The sequence below is a fragment of the Rhinoraja longicauda genome, chromosome 21 (assembly GCF_053455715.1).
Source record: "Rhinoraja longicauda isolate Sanriku21f chromosome 21, sRhiLon1.1, whole genome shotgun sequence".
NCBI classification, from domain to species: Eukaryota; Metazoa; Chordata; class Chondrichthyes; order Rajiformes; family Arhynchobatidae; genus Rhinoraja; species Rhinoraja longicauda.
Window position 1 is genome coordinate 25,732,893 of NC_135973.1, and position 17,354 is coordinate 25,750,246.

The 17,354-nt window shown below is 41.1% G+C and overlaps 1 protein-coding gene and 1 long non-coding RNA gene across 8 annotated transcripts in view; one reads left to right on the forward strand and one right to left on the reverse strand.

Moving 5' to 3' along the window:
- The window catches only part of parn (poly(A)-specific ribonuclease (deadenylation nuclease)), a 127,654-nt gene extending 114,068 nt beyond the window's left edge, over positions 1-13,586 (forward strand). For 3 of the 4 annotated variants that reach the window (XM_078418153.1, XM_078418155.1, XM_078418156.1), the window contains 3 exons: positions 1,821-2,020; positions 7,500-7,619; positions 12,785-13,586. In XM_078418153.1, coding sequence (XP_078274279.1) covers positions 1,821-2,020; positions 7,500-7,618 — 319 coding nt within the window. In that variant the 3' untranslated portion in view covers position 7,619; positions 12,785-13,586. The remainder of the gene's footprint in view (positions 1-1,820; positions 2,021-7,499; positions 7,620-12,784) is intronic. The other variant, XM_078418154.1, reaches the window with a different exon arrangement.
- Positions 13,587-13,594: 8 nt separating this feature from the next.
- Positions 13,595-17,354, reverse strand: part of LOC144604076 (uncharacterized) — a 70,130-nt gene continuing 66,370 nt past the window's right edge. For all 4 annotated transcript variants that reach the window (XR_013548681.1, XR_013548680.1, XR_013548679.1 and 1 more), the window contains 2 exons: positions 16,991-17,051; positions 13,595-14,633 (listed from right to left, as the gene is read on the reverse strand). This is a non-coding gene — a long non-coding RNA (uncharacterized LOC144604076). The remainder of the gene's footprint in view (positions 14,634-16,990; positions 17,052-17,354) is intronic.

The window sequence follows — 17,354 nt, forward strand, 5'->3', positions numbered from 1 at the left end:
TGACCATATCAGTCCATTCTTTGGGTCTTTAGAATTTAGAGATACAGCGTGGAAACGGGTCCTCCACTGAGTTTGCGCCAATCACCCCTGTAGATGCACAGGCACTATCCTACACATTGGGAACAGTTTACAATTTTTACTGAAGCCAATTAACCTACAAACCTATACGTCTTTGGAGTGTGGCAGGAAACTGGAGCACCCAGAGGAACCCATGTGATCACGGGGAACGTACAAACTCCGTATAGACAGCACCAGTGGTCAGGATCAAACCTGGGTTTCTTGTGCCGTAAGGCAGCAACTCTACTGCTGCGCCACCGTTGTAATTGTCAATGTAAACTTGATCCTTAGTTTCTGTATCTTTGAGTGTTAGGAAACCATCTGTTGCAGATCATCTATTAACAGTTTTGTTCCAAATGAAGGTCTATATATTTTTGCGATTTTTCATCTAATTTAGATAAGCAGAATACTCATTTAATCACACAGGATTCAATCCATTCAATGGTCTATCATCTTGAAATGTGCACCTATATTTTCTGAAGAAAGTAAAAGAACTTATTCGGATGCAACCTTTTGGTTAATTTAACCAGTGCTTTCCTTTAGACTTTAGCGCTACAAGCCATTCTGCCCACAGTCCGCGCCGAGCAGTTATCACCCCAAACACCACACTGGGAACAATTTGCAACTTTTACTGGTCAATTAATTTACAAGCCTGTATGACCTTTGAGTGTGGGAGTAAACCAGACCACCCAGAGAAAGCCCAAGCGGTCGTAGGGTGAACGTACAAACTCCATACAGACAGCACCTGTAGTCAGGATTGAACCTAGTCTCTGGCAACTCCAGCCCTGTGCCACTTTGCAGCCCAGCACGGGACTCGAGCACTTAGCTTATTGATAGTTTGCATGGCAGCGGTCTAAAATTTTAATTGGTGGACAAGATGTACTTGCAAAGTCAAGTTTTTATTTAGAACAGCACGTTTGAAAATTGTGCCAAAAAAATCTTATCAGTAGTACATTTTGAATCTGTTTTCTGATGACCTTGACTGTTAAGTTGCTTCTTGCTCCTTCGAATTGCTGTTTGTTTAGATTAATCCACATTGCTTTTCTTATTCATTTGTGAGATAATAGCATCACTGGCTAGGATGGTCCATTGCCCATCTTCTGCCCTTCAGAAGGTGGGTGCTCTGTTGAATCACAGCAGCTGTGTACACTGTTTCCTATAAACCACTTTTGATTTCAGTCAAAATCAGATTGCAGAGGTTTAGTTTCGAGAGAGTGCAGAAACAGGCCCTTCAGCCCACAGAGTCCACGCTGACCTGCAATCGCTGCACGCTAACATTATCCTACACACTGAGGACAATTTACGATTTTTACCAAAGCTAGCTAACCTGTACGTCTTTGGAGTGTGGGAGGAAACTGGAGCGCCTGGAGAAAAACGCGCATGGTCACAGGGAGAACGTACAAACTATACAGGTAGCACTGGTAGTCAGGATCGGACCTGGATCTCTGGAGCTGTAAGGCAGCAACTCTACCGCTGCGCCACTGTGCTGCCTGTCACTGGAATCAATCACTTTGCTCATTGAAAGTTTGCATGGTGTGGTGCTCTGTTCCAAAACAGCGGTTTCCAGAAAAACCACTCTTGATTTCAGTCAAACTTAGACGGCAGAGGATCATCTGTGCATTAAATGGTAGAAGGAATGTGTTACTTGAATGAGGAGCATGGAAGTGTGCATAGTGTTGGGATTAGTATTGTTGCTCACTTGGCATTTGTACATAAACATTCATCCTTCCCCTTTCTCCCCCCCCCCCCCCCCCCAATTGTAGAGCAAATCCAATGGCGAGCAAACGAAGTATGAGCCCTATTGAGGAAGAGACAGTGTCTGAAGAGATGGAGGCGAATGCAATTGCAAATAAAGATGACGGGAGTGATAATTCAGGTAGTGCCTGGATAGATTCTTCAATAACCGAAACTAGAAAAGTCAAGAAACAATGGCAGAAAAAGGAAGAACAGCAAGGAAAGACCGGTAAATCGATTTGCCCCCTGATATCCCAATAATAGTGCTAGATATATCAATGGAATTATTAATGTGGCTATTGTGTTTAAGATTTTGTTGTTTCCAAGTTACTGTAATGAAAATAAGGTAAGTTCTCTTGTGACTTTAGCTGCTAATCATAACAGACTAGTGAAATGCTGCACGGCATATTCACATCATTAACCCCTGCATGTACTTAACAATGCTTCTGGAAAATTTTAAAGTATGGGAAGGTTGACATCATCCTATGCCTGTTATTTCTTTTAAAATAAACTGTCTGCTGAATTGTTTCCTGAATTTTAATTGCTATGTAGGGTATGTAAATTATAAAGCTGTCCTAATTAAGGCTTAATATCCTATGTATATGAAACTTTCTGGATTAACATGTTAACGAAAGTAACAGTGGTTGCTGGTTTATATGTACTTGATTTTTGACTATGGTTCCACTTTGGAATTCTATTTCATGAAGATGTAATGTCTGGATACTTGTGGCAGGATATTACCTGTGACCTATCTGTCCATGCCTGAATGTTCCCTCGGGCTTCTGTATCCACCGTGGGCTCCTTTATTTTCCGTTGTTGTGAATCGTGTTGAATACTATGTAGTCATAAATGAACGTCCCTTTTCTGTCCTTACGATGAAAGAAAGATTGATTGAAGCGGTTGAAATAGTTAGGCTGAGGACTTCGCACTGTGGGGTACGGTTGCAAATGCTTTAGTCTTTAGCATTCGTGTGTTATGTTTCATCTCTCTGAAGATGGAGCTTTCTCATTCCATTAGCATAGAACATCGAACAGTACAGTTCAAGAATATGCCCTTCGGCCCACAATGTCTATGCCGAATATGATGCCAAGACCATCATTTATCTACCTGCACGTAACCCATCTCCCTCCATTTCCTGTATAGCCTCGTGTCGATCCAAAGACTTTTAAATGTGACCACCACAGCTGCTTCATCTACTACTCATCATTACATTCCAGGCACTCACCACCTGCATATTTAAAGCAAAAACTTGCCCCACTCATCTCCTTTAAACTTTGCCCCTCTCACCATAGAGATATACCCTGTAGTATTTGATTTTTTTTCCCATCCAAGTAATGAAGAATTCTGACTGTATTCTGATTCTGACTGTCTACTCTTTGTATATTTCTCATAATTGTTTATACTTCTCTCAGGTCTCCCTGCAACCTCCAGCGTACCAGAATAAACAATCTGTCTGTCCAACCTCTCCCTGTAGCTAATGCCCCCCTAATCCAGGCATAATTCTGGTAAACCTCCTCTGCACCCTTTCCAAAGCCTCCATGTCCTTTCTGCAATGGAGCAACCAGAACTGCAGTCTAACCAAAGTCCCATAAAGCTGTATCATTACTTCAATTTGTTTAATTTTCCATCAACATTCACAACTGATTGTGATAAGGTAGCAGTTCCCTGATCTGATCTGTTGGTTAAAGGATTGCTTAGCTCTATTGTTAGCTGTTTGCACTGGTTAGCAAGCATGAAGTCTTGTGTTGCAGCTTTGATGGTTTAACTGTCTCCAGGCATTGTTCAATGCCAAATGCCTTGATTGATTTTTTTGTTCCTCTTTGCTGGACCAGAAATTATAATGTGGATGTCAGGGGTATTGGCTACCAGGTATTATCGTGTGAACATATCCATATCCAGCTAGTCAGTGGTACAACACTCTCAAGTTAAACACGAGTCACGAGGAGTTTGTGAAGGGCCTTTGACCTGGAAGAGGAGCGACTTGCTATATCCAAATTCAGAGCCAAAGATGGTGATGACTTACAGTATGGTGATTTAAAGTAGCAAATTTGATACATTGAGTACCACAATTGGTAATATCTGAGTCAACCACATTGCTTTGTGTCTGGAATTGCAAGGAGGATGTCAGATTTTGTTCCTTGTACAAGAAGCTAGAAATGTGCAGAGAAGATTTATGAAGATGTTGCCAGGACTTGAGGGCCTGAGCCGTAGGGAGTGGTTGAGCAGGCTACGACTCTATTCCTCAGAGCGCAGGAGGATGAGGGCTAATCTTGTAGAGTTGTACAAAATCATGAGAAATGGATCAGGTAAACGCACAAAGTATTTTGCTCAGGGTAGGTTAATTGAGAACCATAGGACAGCAGTTTAAAATGAGGGGGAAAGATTCAGTAGCAACCTGAGGGATAACTTTATCACAAAAAGGGTGTTGGGTGTATAGAACAAGCTGCTGGGGGGTAGTTGAAGCAGGAACTATAGCAACATTTAAGAATCATTTAGACAGGTACGTGGATAGGATAAATTTAAAAGAAATGGGCCAAACGTAGGCAGGTGGGATCAGTGTAGATGGAACATGTTGGTCGGTGTAGAGAAGTCGGGCCAAAGGGCCTGTTTCCACCCAGTACGACTCCATGACTATAACATTAAAGAACTAGAATGATGTTTACTACAATCTGGTGGTTTCATGGTCACTGTTCCTGAGGTTAGTCTTTTTGATTTAATTCTATATTATTAAATCAAATGAATTTAAATTTTCCCCAAATTCTCTGGTAAGATTTAAATTCCCATCTCCCAAGTCATTAGTTTAGATTTTTGGTGAGTATTTTCACAGTGGATATTGTGAACAAATGCAGAGTTCATCAGAAATACTGCAGCCTATGTTCAATCAGGTGGGATTGTGTGGAGGATCAGAAAAAATATTAGAGACATCCAAAACCAGAACTGCAGATGCTTGAAACCTGAAATAAAATTTGGAAATATTTAGTGGGTCAGACAGCACTTGATGAAAGAGAACGTTTCTGGTTGAATACCCTCTGTCAGATTTCACATAGCGATTGTTAGACTTTGGCAAGTTGTGCTGAATTTTTCTCTAAAGCAAAGATGGACACAAAGTGCTGGAGTAACCCAGCGGGTCAGCCAGCATCTCTGGAGGAAAAGGATGGATGACATTTCTGGTCGTCAATCTGAAACATCACCTATCCTTTATCTCCAGAGACGCTGGCTGACCTGTTGAGTTACTCCAGCACTTTGTGTCTATCATTGGTATAAACCAGCATCTGCAGTTCTTTGTTTCTTCATTTTGACTCTTAAGGCAAATGGACCAATTTTAGAAAAATTGTGATTAGGTAAATTATCTATGCTGGCAGCATCTTTAGACTTTAGAGATACAGTGTGGAAACAAGCCCTTTGTCCCACCGAGTCCATGCTGACTAGCGATCACCCCATACACTAGCACTATCCTACACGCGAGGGACAATTTACAATTTCCAGAAGCCAATTAACCTACAAACTTGTACATCTTTGGAGTGTGGGAGGAAACCGGAGCACCCGGAGAAAACCCACACAGTCACAGAGAGAACATACAAACTCCGTACAGACAGCACCCTTAGTCAGGATCGAACCTGGGTCTCTGCCGCTGTAAGCAGCAACTCTACTGCTGCACCACTGTGCCAGCTGAAAAGCATAATTTTAGTGCTAGCTCACTCCCTGTAATGGTGGTGGACGTTGCTGGGTTGGGGCAGCTTAGCTTAACTATTATAAATATATAAAGAGGAATAGATGGATTGGGTGCGCCCAAACAATATTGGAGCTGGCATTTGGAAATAGTTGTGTAGGAAGGAACTACATATGCTGGTTTACTTGGAAGATAGACACAAATTGCTGGAGTAACTCAGCGGGTCAGGCAGCATCTCTGAAATACTTGGCATTGGGACTTGAATCACGTAGAACCTGACCATAACCAAAACCAGGGTGGTTTGATAAATTTACAAATCACATCAGAACCCAGTGAAAAGACTTCTCTTGTCTCAGTGGTAAAGGTAGACATTGGCAAATGGGCTTTAATAGTCCACATTGATGTGTGTAAATTCTAACGGTGAAGATGTATGAAAAGTTGCTCTCCACTGGCGTGATGTATCACAATAATCATCTTTAAAAAGGTCTATTCCCAGCAGTGCAGCAGACAAATCTGCTTCTTCCTTGTAGCTCCAGCAACCGGGGTTCAGTTCTGAACTCCAGGGCTATTTATGTGAAATCTGTGTATACTTGAGACCACATGGGTTTCTTCCAGGTGCTCCGGTTTCCCTTCGCATCCCAAAGATGTGCAGGTTGATAGATTAACTGGCCACTCCAAATTCCCCCAACTGTGTAGCGGTGGAATCCAGGGAAGTTGATGTGAATGTGGGGAGAACATACGTGATCCAGTAAAAATAACCATTATACCGCCATAATCTCATTCTCTAGATTTGTCTGAAATTGTGAGAAGTCTTGTGTCAGGTTTGCATATCTTTGTTGTAGGTGATTGTAGGTTGTGCATAATTGTAGTATGTAAGTAGGTGTATGAATAATTTAATAGCTATGTCCTCAATTGCCAATGTCACAATAAGCTAAACACACAAGGTGCTGGAGGAACTTGTTGGGTGAGGCAACATCTGTGGAGCAAATGAAAGGATGGCTGTTTGGATCGGGGCCTTTGTTTAGTGTCTCTGTAACTTATAATAACTCACTTACGGAATTGTAGGGGTTCACTGAGCGAGACTAAATTGATCTCTGAAAATTCTGTGAATGACTGCCTTTTAGTGATTTAGAGATTCCAGTGGACCATGATTACCCAGAAAGTAATGTGTTGGGAGGGGGGGGACTTTTTCCCTCCCAAGGGATTTTTGGGAGTTGGGGTATAATGGAAGTGTGTGGTGCTCTGAATCACTTGGCTCCACAAGAACACTCTTCCCCACCCCCAACTTTAGTACTTGTAGGCAGTACAATATCCAAGTTTTCCAAGAAGGGTTTAAAGACTATTGACTATTGAAAAGGGTGATAAACACTGTAGAAACTAGGAACTGCAGATGCTAGGTTACAAAGAAGGACACACAGTGCTGGAGTAACTCAGCTGGTCTGGCAGCATCCCCGGAGAACATGGATAGGTGATGCTTTGGGTCAAGAAACTTCTTTAGGTTCAGAAGTGTGAACAAGAAACCCTGACCAGAAACGTCACCTGTCCATGTTCTTCAGGGATGCTGCCTGACCTGTTGAGCTATTCCAGCACTTTGTGATGGCATCTATACTTGCAGAAGGATTCGTATCCCGATTGTGGATGGCTGCAGGGAAGTATGAATGTGACCCAAGTTATCCAACGTTGTCTTATGCAACGTGAATCCAAAGAAAGATTCCATCCCTACTCTTGTTACTTCTGCATTGATGAGCTGCAAGACACCCTTGGTTCCACATTCAGAAAGCAATCAACACTATCCCACGTGGCCTCCCTTCCCTCCCCGACGTCTGGAGAACTTGGATGGGTGACATTTCGGGTTAAAAAAAAAACTTTTTTGTTTTAACATTTTGAGTTCATCTGGTGGCCTACCTATACTGCATCGGAAACAGCATATGTAGTTTAGCTGCAAGATAAGTGAAAAGCTACAACCGTGCCAGGATATGGAGCGTTCTCCGCACTGAACTACTTTTTAAACTTCTCTTGCACTGTTGCTATCTTGTAGGTAAGGGATCTCCTGACATGGCCAATTTGACGAGAGCCATGGCAGTCTTTTTAAGACTGTCACTCGCGGCAGTGTCTCTTCTTTTGACAAGTGTGGCTGTTGGCGTATACTTCAGTTAAGGTATTGAATTTTGGCAGTTTGGTCTTGGGTGCAGATGTTCTGAGCAAATCAAAAATCCCCCCTCCCCCACCCCCCTCCCCCCTCCTCTGCTCTTGTGTATCAAGATATCTGACAGTGATATATTACCTACCTTTGGTAGGTAATATTTCCTAAATAGATGGTATTCTTTACAAGCTCTGCCATTTTGTGAGTGAAGGAAATGTACTTTATTTTGTTCAGTGTCTATATTATGTATTACCTTCACATGTACATTGATTAGTTTTGCCTTATGAATGGAGCAAACTTGTTTTGTAATGGAAGGAAATAACTTGCATTGTACATTGTGAGGTGTTGAGATTTTTACAGTGGGAATCCACTGCACTCTTCAGAAAGCGTCTCCTCTTTTGAGATTTCCTACTCTACATTTTACATCGTCCTGTGCTCCAGTTTCACTTGGATCCAAAGATCTCAATGATTTGAAATTATTTTTTAATCCCTAATTTAAAAATGTCTTTATTAATGGCACTGATGTGTATACTTTTGAAAAGCACATCTCAATTCGTTTGTTCCACTTTGATATTTTTTTAACCAGTCAAACAGGATGGGTTTTTGACTGACCCTGACATATGCCCATGGAGGTGATGGCAAATCCGTGCACTACAACCTTGTCTCTCCCACCCCCGATGAGAACTTTAAATTTTTTACCTCCATCACTTGGCTCGGTGGCGTAGTGGTAGAGCAACTGCCTTAGAGCGCCAGAGGCCCGGGTTGAATCCTGACATTGTCTGTACGGAGTTTGTACGTTCTCTCCGTGACCTGCGTGAATTTTCTCTGAGATCTTTGGTTTCCTCTCTCACTCCAAAGACGTAGAAATTTGTAGGTTTATTGGCTTGGTATTAATGTAAATTGACCCTAACGTGTGCAGAATAGTGTTAGTGTGCGGGGATCACTGATCGGTATGGACTCGGTGGGCCGAAGTATTGTTTCCACGCTGTACCCCAAAACCTGCGAGATACGATTGTAACCCTTGCCCATAATTATGCTAATATATGCAATGCTCTGAATTCATAGATCATAGGTTATCAGTTTAAATAGAGCTAATGACCAATTAATGTGCACTCTCACAACCAGGTTAAGTGTAGTAATGTAAATTTACAAGAGACTTCTGCCAAGTAGTTCCTCTTTATTTCAAAAATGATCTTAATGCCAGAATATAGTTTGAAAGTTGTCTTGTATGGTAATTGTAGAACTGCTAAGTTCCAAACAGTGCATTTATTGTGGAGAAACTGGGAATCTTATGGTGTAGTACTTGTAATACTTCTAAAAACTGCCCGTGATTTTACATATCTAACTAACTGGAAATGCAAAAACTACAAATAAAATATTAACAAGAAACCTGCACAGATTTTGGTTTTGGCAAAACAGAAGTGCCAGGCCGTCATCGAAGCAGTTGTTAGGTTATTTGATGAAAGAAATGGAAGTCAGAGTTGATTATCTAGTCCTTTCTGTCTTGGTCCCTTGTGTGGTCTTTTCCATTCGACAAGATTATGATTGATTATTTTTTTAAACTTCAGCGTCACTTTCCTGAATTAACCCTACATGCCGTGATTTCAAAAATACATTAAAAATCTATAGATTTCCCCCATCATAGTCTTAATGAGCTTCCTCGGAGTAATTCCAAAGATTAATTAACCACAGGGTGAAGAAATGTCTTTATACAGCTGTCCTAAATGGCTTCAGCTGTGTTGAGTGACTCCAGTGCTATACAGCATGGCCAAGGGAGAACATGAACATTTAGAACATAATCATAGAATACCGCACGAAACAGGCCTTTCGGCCCACAATGCTTGTGCCAAATATGATGCCAAGACCATCATTATCTGCCAGCACATAACCTATATCCCTCCATTTCCAGCATATCCTTGCGCGATATCCAGATCTATCGTGTTGAGGACTGTTAGAATTTTGTATGGTTTCAATAATATCGCCTCATTCCTTCCACTAAGCTCAAAAAAATATAGGCTTGGTCTGCTTAATCTCTCAAAATATGACAAACCTGTCATCTCATTTTTTTGGTGGGGGGTTTCTAGTTCATTTTAATTTTATCTTTGAAAAAGACATGGTTTACAAAGGCTTTTCAGTGTATTATGGTTAATGTGATATTTAGCCATGATGGCATTGTAAAGTGGCACTGCTGACAGAGCTGCTGCCTCACAGCACCAGAGACCCGGGTTTAATTCTGACCTCTTACTGCCTGTGTGGAGTTTGCACATTCTCTCTCTCTGACTGCATGGGGTTCCCCTGGGTGCTCCGGTTACCTCCCACATCTTAAATACATGTGGGTTTGTAGGTTAATTGGCATCTGTGAATTGCCCCTAGTGTGTAGGGGGAGTGGATATAAAAGTGGAATATAAACCTAGGAGTGGCATGGTGGCACAGCGGTAGAATCACTGCCTTACAACGCCAGATACCCGGAGTCGATCCTGACTACGGGTGTTGTCTGTACAGAGTTTGTACGTTCTCCCTGTGACTGCGTGGGTTTTCTCCAGGTGGTCCGGTTTCCTCCCACACTCCAAAGACATGCAGGTTTGTAGGTTAATTGGCTTCGGTCAATTGTTCCTAGTGTGTGGGATAGTGTTAGCGTACAGGGTGATCGTTGGTCAATGCGGACTCAGTGGGAAGGAGGGCCATAAATAATCCCATTAAACGGAGCAGTCCAGACTTTGCTGATGAAACTTATCTTGGCGGGTTCAAATTCCTTTTGTTTAAAAAGACAAATAAATGGCCAGACTTTAGAGTTTTTATTAGTTAGAAGAAATTGAGTCATTGAGTCATAGAATCATACAGCATGTAAACAGGCCCTTTGGCCCATCTTGGCCACACCGCCCAACACGCCCCATCTACACTCGTCCCACCTGCCTGCGCAGTGCACTTATCCTATCCATGTACCTGTCCAAATGTCTCTTAAATGTTCTGATATTCCCTGCCTCAGCGAGCTCCAGCCACTCGTCCCATGTACCCACCAGCCTTTGGGTGAAAATGTCCTATTAAATCTTTCTCCTCTCACCCTAAACTCATGTCCTCTGGTTCTTGATTCCTCTACTCTGGGTAAAAGACTGTGCATTTACCCTTGATAGTATGCAGCTTGGGATTATACACAAATCAAAAGGATTGCCTTTTGGATAGATATAAATTCTCTCTTTGGTTCAACTCATTCTGGGTTCTTTTCAGACTTGTGCTTACCTAAAATTTAGCATGCGCATCAGTGCTGTGGTTTACACACAGAAAATGAGATTTGTACATTTTTAATAAGTATCTGCACTGCCCAACAAGTCTGTGCACTTAAGATGTTGCATCTATGGACGATCATCACTTCACAATACAGGCTGAAGTAATTAAATTGACAAACCTTGTTGACATTTGTTTTGCCATTGTATCAGTAGTTTTAAAGTAGACCATCCCAAATGATGATGTGACCTTGCATCGATTGTGCCAATGGGCTTTTGGGGGGAAAAGATAAAACCTGTCCCAAGGGGGAGAGAGTGAATGTTGTGCCCTTATATCACCTGCCTGTTCAGCGACTAGTTTAAAGTCACAGTGGCACAAGTTTGCTGCTGGCCCATTTCTCTCCCTCTTATTTGATTCTCTGAGAATGCCGGCAGATACTGACACTATGTACTCTGCATGACCCCTTTATGTGCTAAAATCGTTTGCTTTAAGGTTTTTTGTTAATTAATCTTAAATCATTCATTGTCAGTATCAGAGAGTGGCCATGTTTTCCACGGATACATTTCTACTTGTGTCAGTGAAAGTAAAATGCTCTCAACCTTTTGTTTCTTCTGCTGTGAGCAGTCTACTGTAGGTTTTTTTAAAAGATCTGCTGCTTGTTTTCCCAAACTTAACTTTGTGGTATAAATTGAATAGTTTAGAACATTTCAGAAACCACTGCCTGACTATTCAGTGGCCAACTATACTTTGTGGAATGCTGCTGAGTCATCTAGCTGGAAAAGATTTGCATTTTTTCACCCATTTGTACGTTTTCAAGTAAAGTAGTACTTTTGCCGTATAGTCATTATTGTAATCAGAAATGTGCCAATATTTTTTTAAGTTTTTGTTGAAGGATTGGCACAGAGTTTCCTCTTTAAAATAATACCCTCAAGACAGGTAAATGTGGTGCTTCTATATGTGGCACTCTGTTGGTACTGCCCAAGGCAGTATTTGGTACTGACGAAAGACACAAAATGCTGGTTCAGCAGGTCAGGCAGCATCCCTGGAGAACATCTTCTTCAGACTGGGTTTACCCTAGGCTACATGGCCCAGCCTCTAGCGTGAACCTGGGGCTTTTGACTCGTGTGAATGTGCCACACACAGCCAGTATCTCCACTCACTGATTCTGTCATGTTTGCTGCCAATAAATTTGAGCTAGCAAAATAGTGGCATTTGATAACACTTTCTCAGTCAGAGAAAGAGAAAACAAATAAGTTTCCAGAGATCCCTGCTGTAACTGCATAGTTTGATACTTGATTATAAAGAAAATCAAAGCATACTGACATTGTCTTTTGAACCATGTTGGCAGGGGCTAGAGCTCAGGTATAGGAAAAAAATGTAGATGCTGGTTAATACCAAAGATAAACACCAAATCTTGAGGGGGAGGGGAGGGGGGGGGGGGAGAAATGGAGGTGAGAAAAGGCTAGAATAAACAACAAGAGCTGATATGTTGTGGAATGATGTAAGCATGTGCAATGGGTTTGGAGATTAATGGAGGGACACAATGATGAAATAAGCATGGGTGAATGAATGTAACCAAGAGTAAAGGTTGCCATCTGGTTTGCATGAAAACACTGTAATACTTAGCAGGAAAATCATGAAGGTGAACTGTTAAAAGGAGCTTTAAAAGGAGCTGTTATTGATGTTAATGTGATTGCAGCTAATTCTGTTCAGTCTTCCAAATTCCCATTATCTATAAAATGTCTTTAATGAAAGGTGGACTGTAATTAAAAACAAGTCTCCAGTACAATGCATAGACTATTTGGTCTTGTACAATTTTATTCTGTTATATACAATGGCAGCATCTGTCAACTGATATTTAGTGTGACATTTAAGTAACAGGCAAGATTTCCTAATGTAGGTTGTGGATTCTTTGCAAACTTTACATTTATTATTTGTTTTCTTTCCCTGTTAAATAGGCAGCAGTATAAATGCCCACACAGAGTTATTTGAAGTCCCAGACACATGGTGACACATGAAGCACATGGATTTACAAAGTGGTATCTTCCAGAGAATGCAATGATGTCACATTTGCAAGCCATATTGAACCATGAGCTTCAATCTTCATGTGGTACAAGACAACTTTAAAAAGTGTTTGTAAAAAAAAATGTTTTAATTGTATGAATATTACCCAACGTTAAATATTGTTTGTTTTTTTTGGCTCTTTTTTGTTTGAGAAACAGATGGGGTTTGATTGCATTTTGAACATTCTTGTAGTCTCATTAGCTTAATGACCTGTATTTCAAGCCAGTCCTGTACTTCTGATGACTTAGAATAGCGACCAACATTGGAAGTTGCCTTGTGCCAGCCCTTGGGGTGTTCTTTTCAAAAACAATGTAATCAGTGTCAAGTGCTGTAATTTTTTTTAATATACCTGTCCTTTGGTTGTATTGTCAGTAAATCCGATGACTTATCAATAACGTGTCCTGACTACCATAAATCGGGTTTTGGTTTTCTTTTTATAAAAGGATACTCAGAACATTCTCGCCATCCTTCCATTGAAGATGGTGACCATGTTAAGTCGATCCTTTTATCCATGTTAACTGGTGTGGCCTTCAGCCTTGTATGTCAGAAACTGCACACCGGACCCATTTGCGTGTGTGTATGTGCAAGATAATTGTTTTCTTTCAAGGCCAGCTGTGTTTTGTACCATATTTAAAGTTTTTTGTATCATGAAGAAAATTAAAATTTCATGAAGGAAGATTAAAGAAATTTTCTTACTACAAATCATTCTCTTTATTTTTCTCACAGTATTTTGACTTCAATACACAAAAGCAGCAATTTCGTGTCGATTTGTTTTTCAAAGCAGTGTGTATAAGATATCAACATGTATAGATGATTCAACTTTCAACCACTAACTGAATTAAATGTCATATTTATGATGACTACATAAATAAATATGGAATTACAGGAAAGCCTCCATATAAATTGAACTGACTACAGTTTAATGGGGAGATATACATACAAGGGGGAGGATAAATGACTTATTGTAACAGGTAGCTGCTTTTTTTGTGCTTACAGCTATAGTATACAGATGGAAAAATTACCTTTAAAATTTATTGTTGTAAGTTGTGTTGTTTAATGGAAACAAGTGATGTTTTCTTCATCCAATGTTCAAGGGTTTTAATTTAGATACAGCATAGAAACAGGCCCTTCAGCCCGCAGAGTCCACGCCGATCATCGATTTCTTGTACACTAGTTCATGTTATCCCAGTTTTGCATCCTACACACCGGGAACAATTTACAAAAAAACAATTAACCTATAAACCTACAAATCTTTGGGATGTGGGAGGAAACCAGAGCACCTGGGGGAAAAAAGCAAGTGGTCACAGGGAGAACAAACATTCTGCACAGACGGCATTGTACACTGGCTCCACTCTGGGTCTCTGGTGTGCGGCCAGGTTAAAGTGAAATACACATTCGGGGGGGGGGAAGGAATGACAGCATCAAGGAGCCTGATTTTGTGCTTGTATGTTGCACAGGCAGGAAAATTACCTATTATATACTGTTGCAAGTTGCATCGTTTATGAAAACGTGCTGCTCTCTTCATCCATTATTCACAGTTGCTCAACCACATGTGATTTGAATTGCATTTCAGCCAGGTTGAGCCACTTGCAGATCTCTGCTCCACAAGTTGTCATTCCTGGCTAATTCAGCCTCCATCTGTGGCAGAGAAGCCAAGTGTTATTCCTGATGAGATGCCAGTGAAATGGAGGGCAATAATCGGCCCCCGAGCCGAGGAAAGGAGCAACGTGCTGTCATGTTGTACTGTCGGAATACAAAGAGACAAGTCAAGATGCATGCACAGCCTTAAACTGCAGCTGTGAACCAAGATGAGGTACCGTGTATAATTATTCGGTTTACCCTGCATCCAGAGGTCCCTCGGCTCAATGGAATATAGGCAGTGAAAATAATTAAAATGTAATTATGATTTATGCAGGATGTTGGAATGGCCCACTTTAGAGATACAGCGCAGATACAAGTCTGCATCGACCCGCATTCACCCCGTACATTAACACTATCCTACACACTCGGGGCAATTTACAATGTTTTAACCGAAGCCCATCAACCTACAAACCTGTACGTCTTTGGAGTGTGGGAGAAAACCAGAGCACCCGGAGAAAACCCACGTTGTCACAGGGAGAATGTACAAACTCCATACAGACAGTACCCGTGGTCAGGATTGAACCCAGGTGTCTGGCGCTGTGAGGCAGCAACTCTAATAACGTTGTGACACTCTGCCGCCTTTAATCTCATTTAATATTTCCAATACAAGAAATCAACTGTTCCCGAGACACTGGATTCAATGCCATAATAATTTGATTAATGTAAATACCTAATTGAACTGATTTCCAACATAGGTTTCTAATTAACAGTTGTGATCTAAACTGAATTCCATTGACACATTGTGAATCTGTTTTCTTTCATACATCTGTAGCAACAATCTAACTCCTGAGCTGAATTATAAATATCAATCTGGCAAAGGTACAATCTTTTAATGCTTGATTTGAGGCATACCATCATGTCTGAGAGTTCAAATAGTCCCACAATGTGGAATTATTTATGACAGTTAAAGAGTTTTGCTTTGGGCAACATTTTAAGCCCTTCAAGAATTGATATCCCAAAACCTACATTGTTGAAACTGTATTTTTAGCATTTAATCATGTATTTACCATGTTTGTGAATTTTTATCTCAAATGTTGGTGGAAGTAGGTATATTGAAAGAGCTGCCAGAGAAGTTAGTTGAGGCAGGTACTATAAAATGTAAAGGATCGGTACATGGACAGGAAAGGTTTAGAGAGATATACTAGACCTACTGGGCCCAACCAAACCTCTCCTACATTGTTGCAGCACCTTCTCCTCCCCCACCCCCCCCTCCCGCCCCACTCCATCCCCCTCAACCTCCCTTACCCTCCCTCCTCCCGCCCTAGGAGATAGATGTAAACTTTTAAATGTGAATAACAAAAAATATATAACACCGATTTCAATTAAACTTCTTCCATTAGCACCAAAGGGATGACGGTGAGTACGGTGGGATTAAAATTGTTGTGTACCGTTCTGGCTGTAGTTCAGGAACAAACAAACAAACAAACAAACAAACAAACGAGAGTTTTAATATATAGATAAATTAGATGGGGCATTTTGGTTGCCATGGGTAAGTTGGGCCAAAAGGCCTGTTTCCACACCATGACTGACTGATCACTCTTATTCCGCATGGGGGCCTGACCTGGGTAAATTAATGAAAGCATTTTAGATATATATACTATTTCTCTGTTTTTAAATACAAGCCTTTGTGTGGACTAGTCTTTGATACAACTCAAGAAGCTGGGACAGGGATCCCCACTGACAAGTAATCATAATTGCTAATTGCTGGAAAGTTGGTTGCATTCCATCAAATGCTTGTAATCAACTTTGACAAAAACGTTACGCATTATTTTTAGTGAATGGGGGGGAGAATAGCTTTCTTGCCTCTAATGGCAGGGGGCTGCTGAGAACAAAGGGGGGGACCTGGCAGGGGAAAGGGGGCTGCCATGTGTGGCGGCATGCAGACGAGAGGACTGTCGGTGAACTTTTTGTCAGTGCCAGAAACGTGCCGGCAGTTGTGTACTACCTAGATGAGGTCTGCTATAAAATTTTAACCAGCTTGCACGCAAAAACAAAGCGTTGCACAGTACCTGGGTACATGTGACAATAAAGAATCATTGAACTGAATAACACAGTGGCCACACTTGCACCAGAATAATTTATTGGATTGTCAGGCAGTCGTTGGTAAGTTTCCCGACACTTCCTTAATGTTTTCTCGCCTCAGAATAGATTCCTTGAGCTTCTTGATGAGCGTGTGTCAATGTGAAGGCTCAGATTCTGGCTGCTGGCAACCACACACAGCTGATGTGTGCCTCACAGTAACTTGCAGGCAGGAAATCATTAATAAGCCACATGACCAGGCACAAGGCTTTCGGGTCCAAACAGATAAAACTGCAGCTTCCTACTTCCTGCTCACATGGCCTCCATTTTAAAATATTTTGCTTTTTATTATATTTCTGCATGGAATTTAAGTATGCATTTGGGATAATATCCGATTTATTACTCTGGAAATTTCTGTTTCATTGTCCAGTTTATCATACCTTGCTCTTTGAAGTCTGCCTAGAGGTTGCTCAGTCAATCAATGATCTGGAGGACTCCAGCCTTAAACAGAAATTGGTAATACGATCGTCAATCATTGCAATTTCACCCACAACAGAGAGGTGATAGTTTAGAGATTGAAATCACTGTTTTAAATCCTGTTTGTTCAATTTATTTTCATTGTTAACTCATGACAGTCCAGCAATGGGGGAAAGAACGGGTTAGTGAAGATTTTAAGTCGTGGAAAGGAGTGAGAATTGTTGAATGGCACGAAACAAGTTTATTTGTCACATACACATACACGATGTGCAGTGAAATGAAAGTGGCAATGCCTGCGGATTGTGCACAAAAAAGAATTACAGTTAC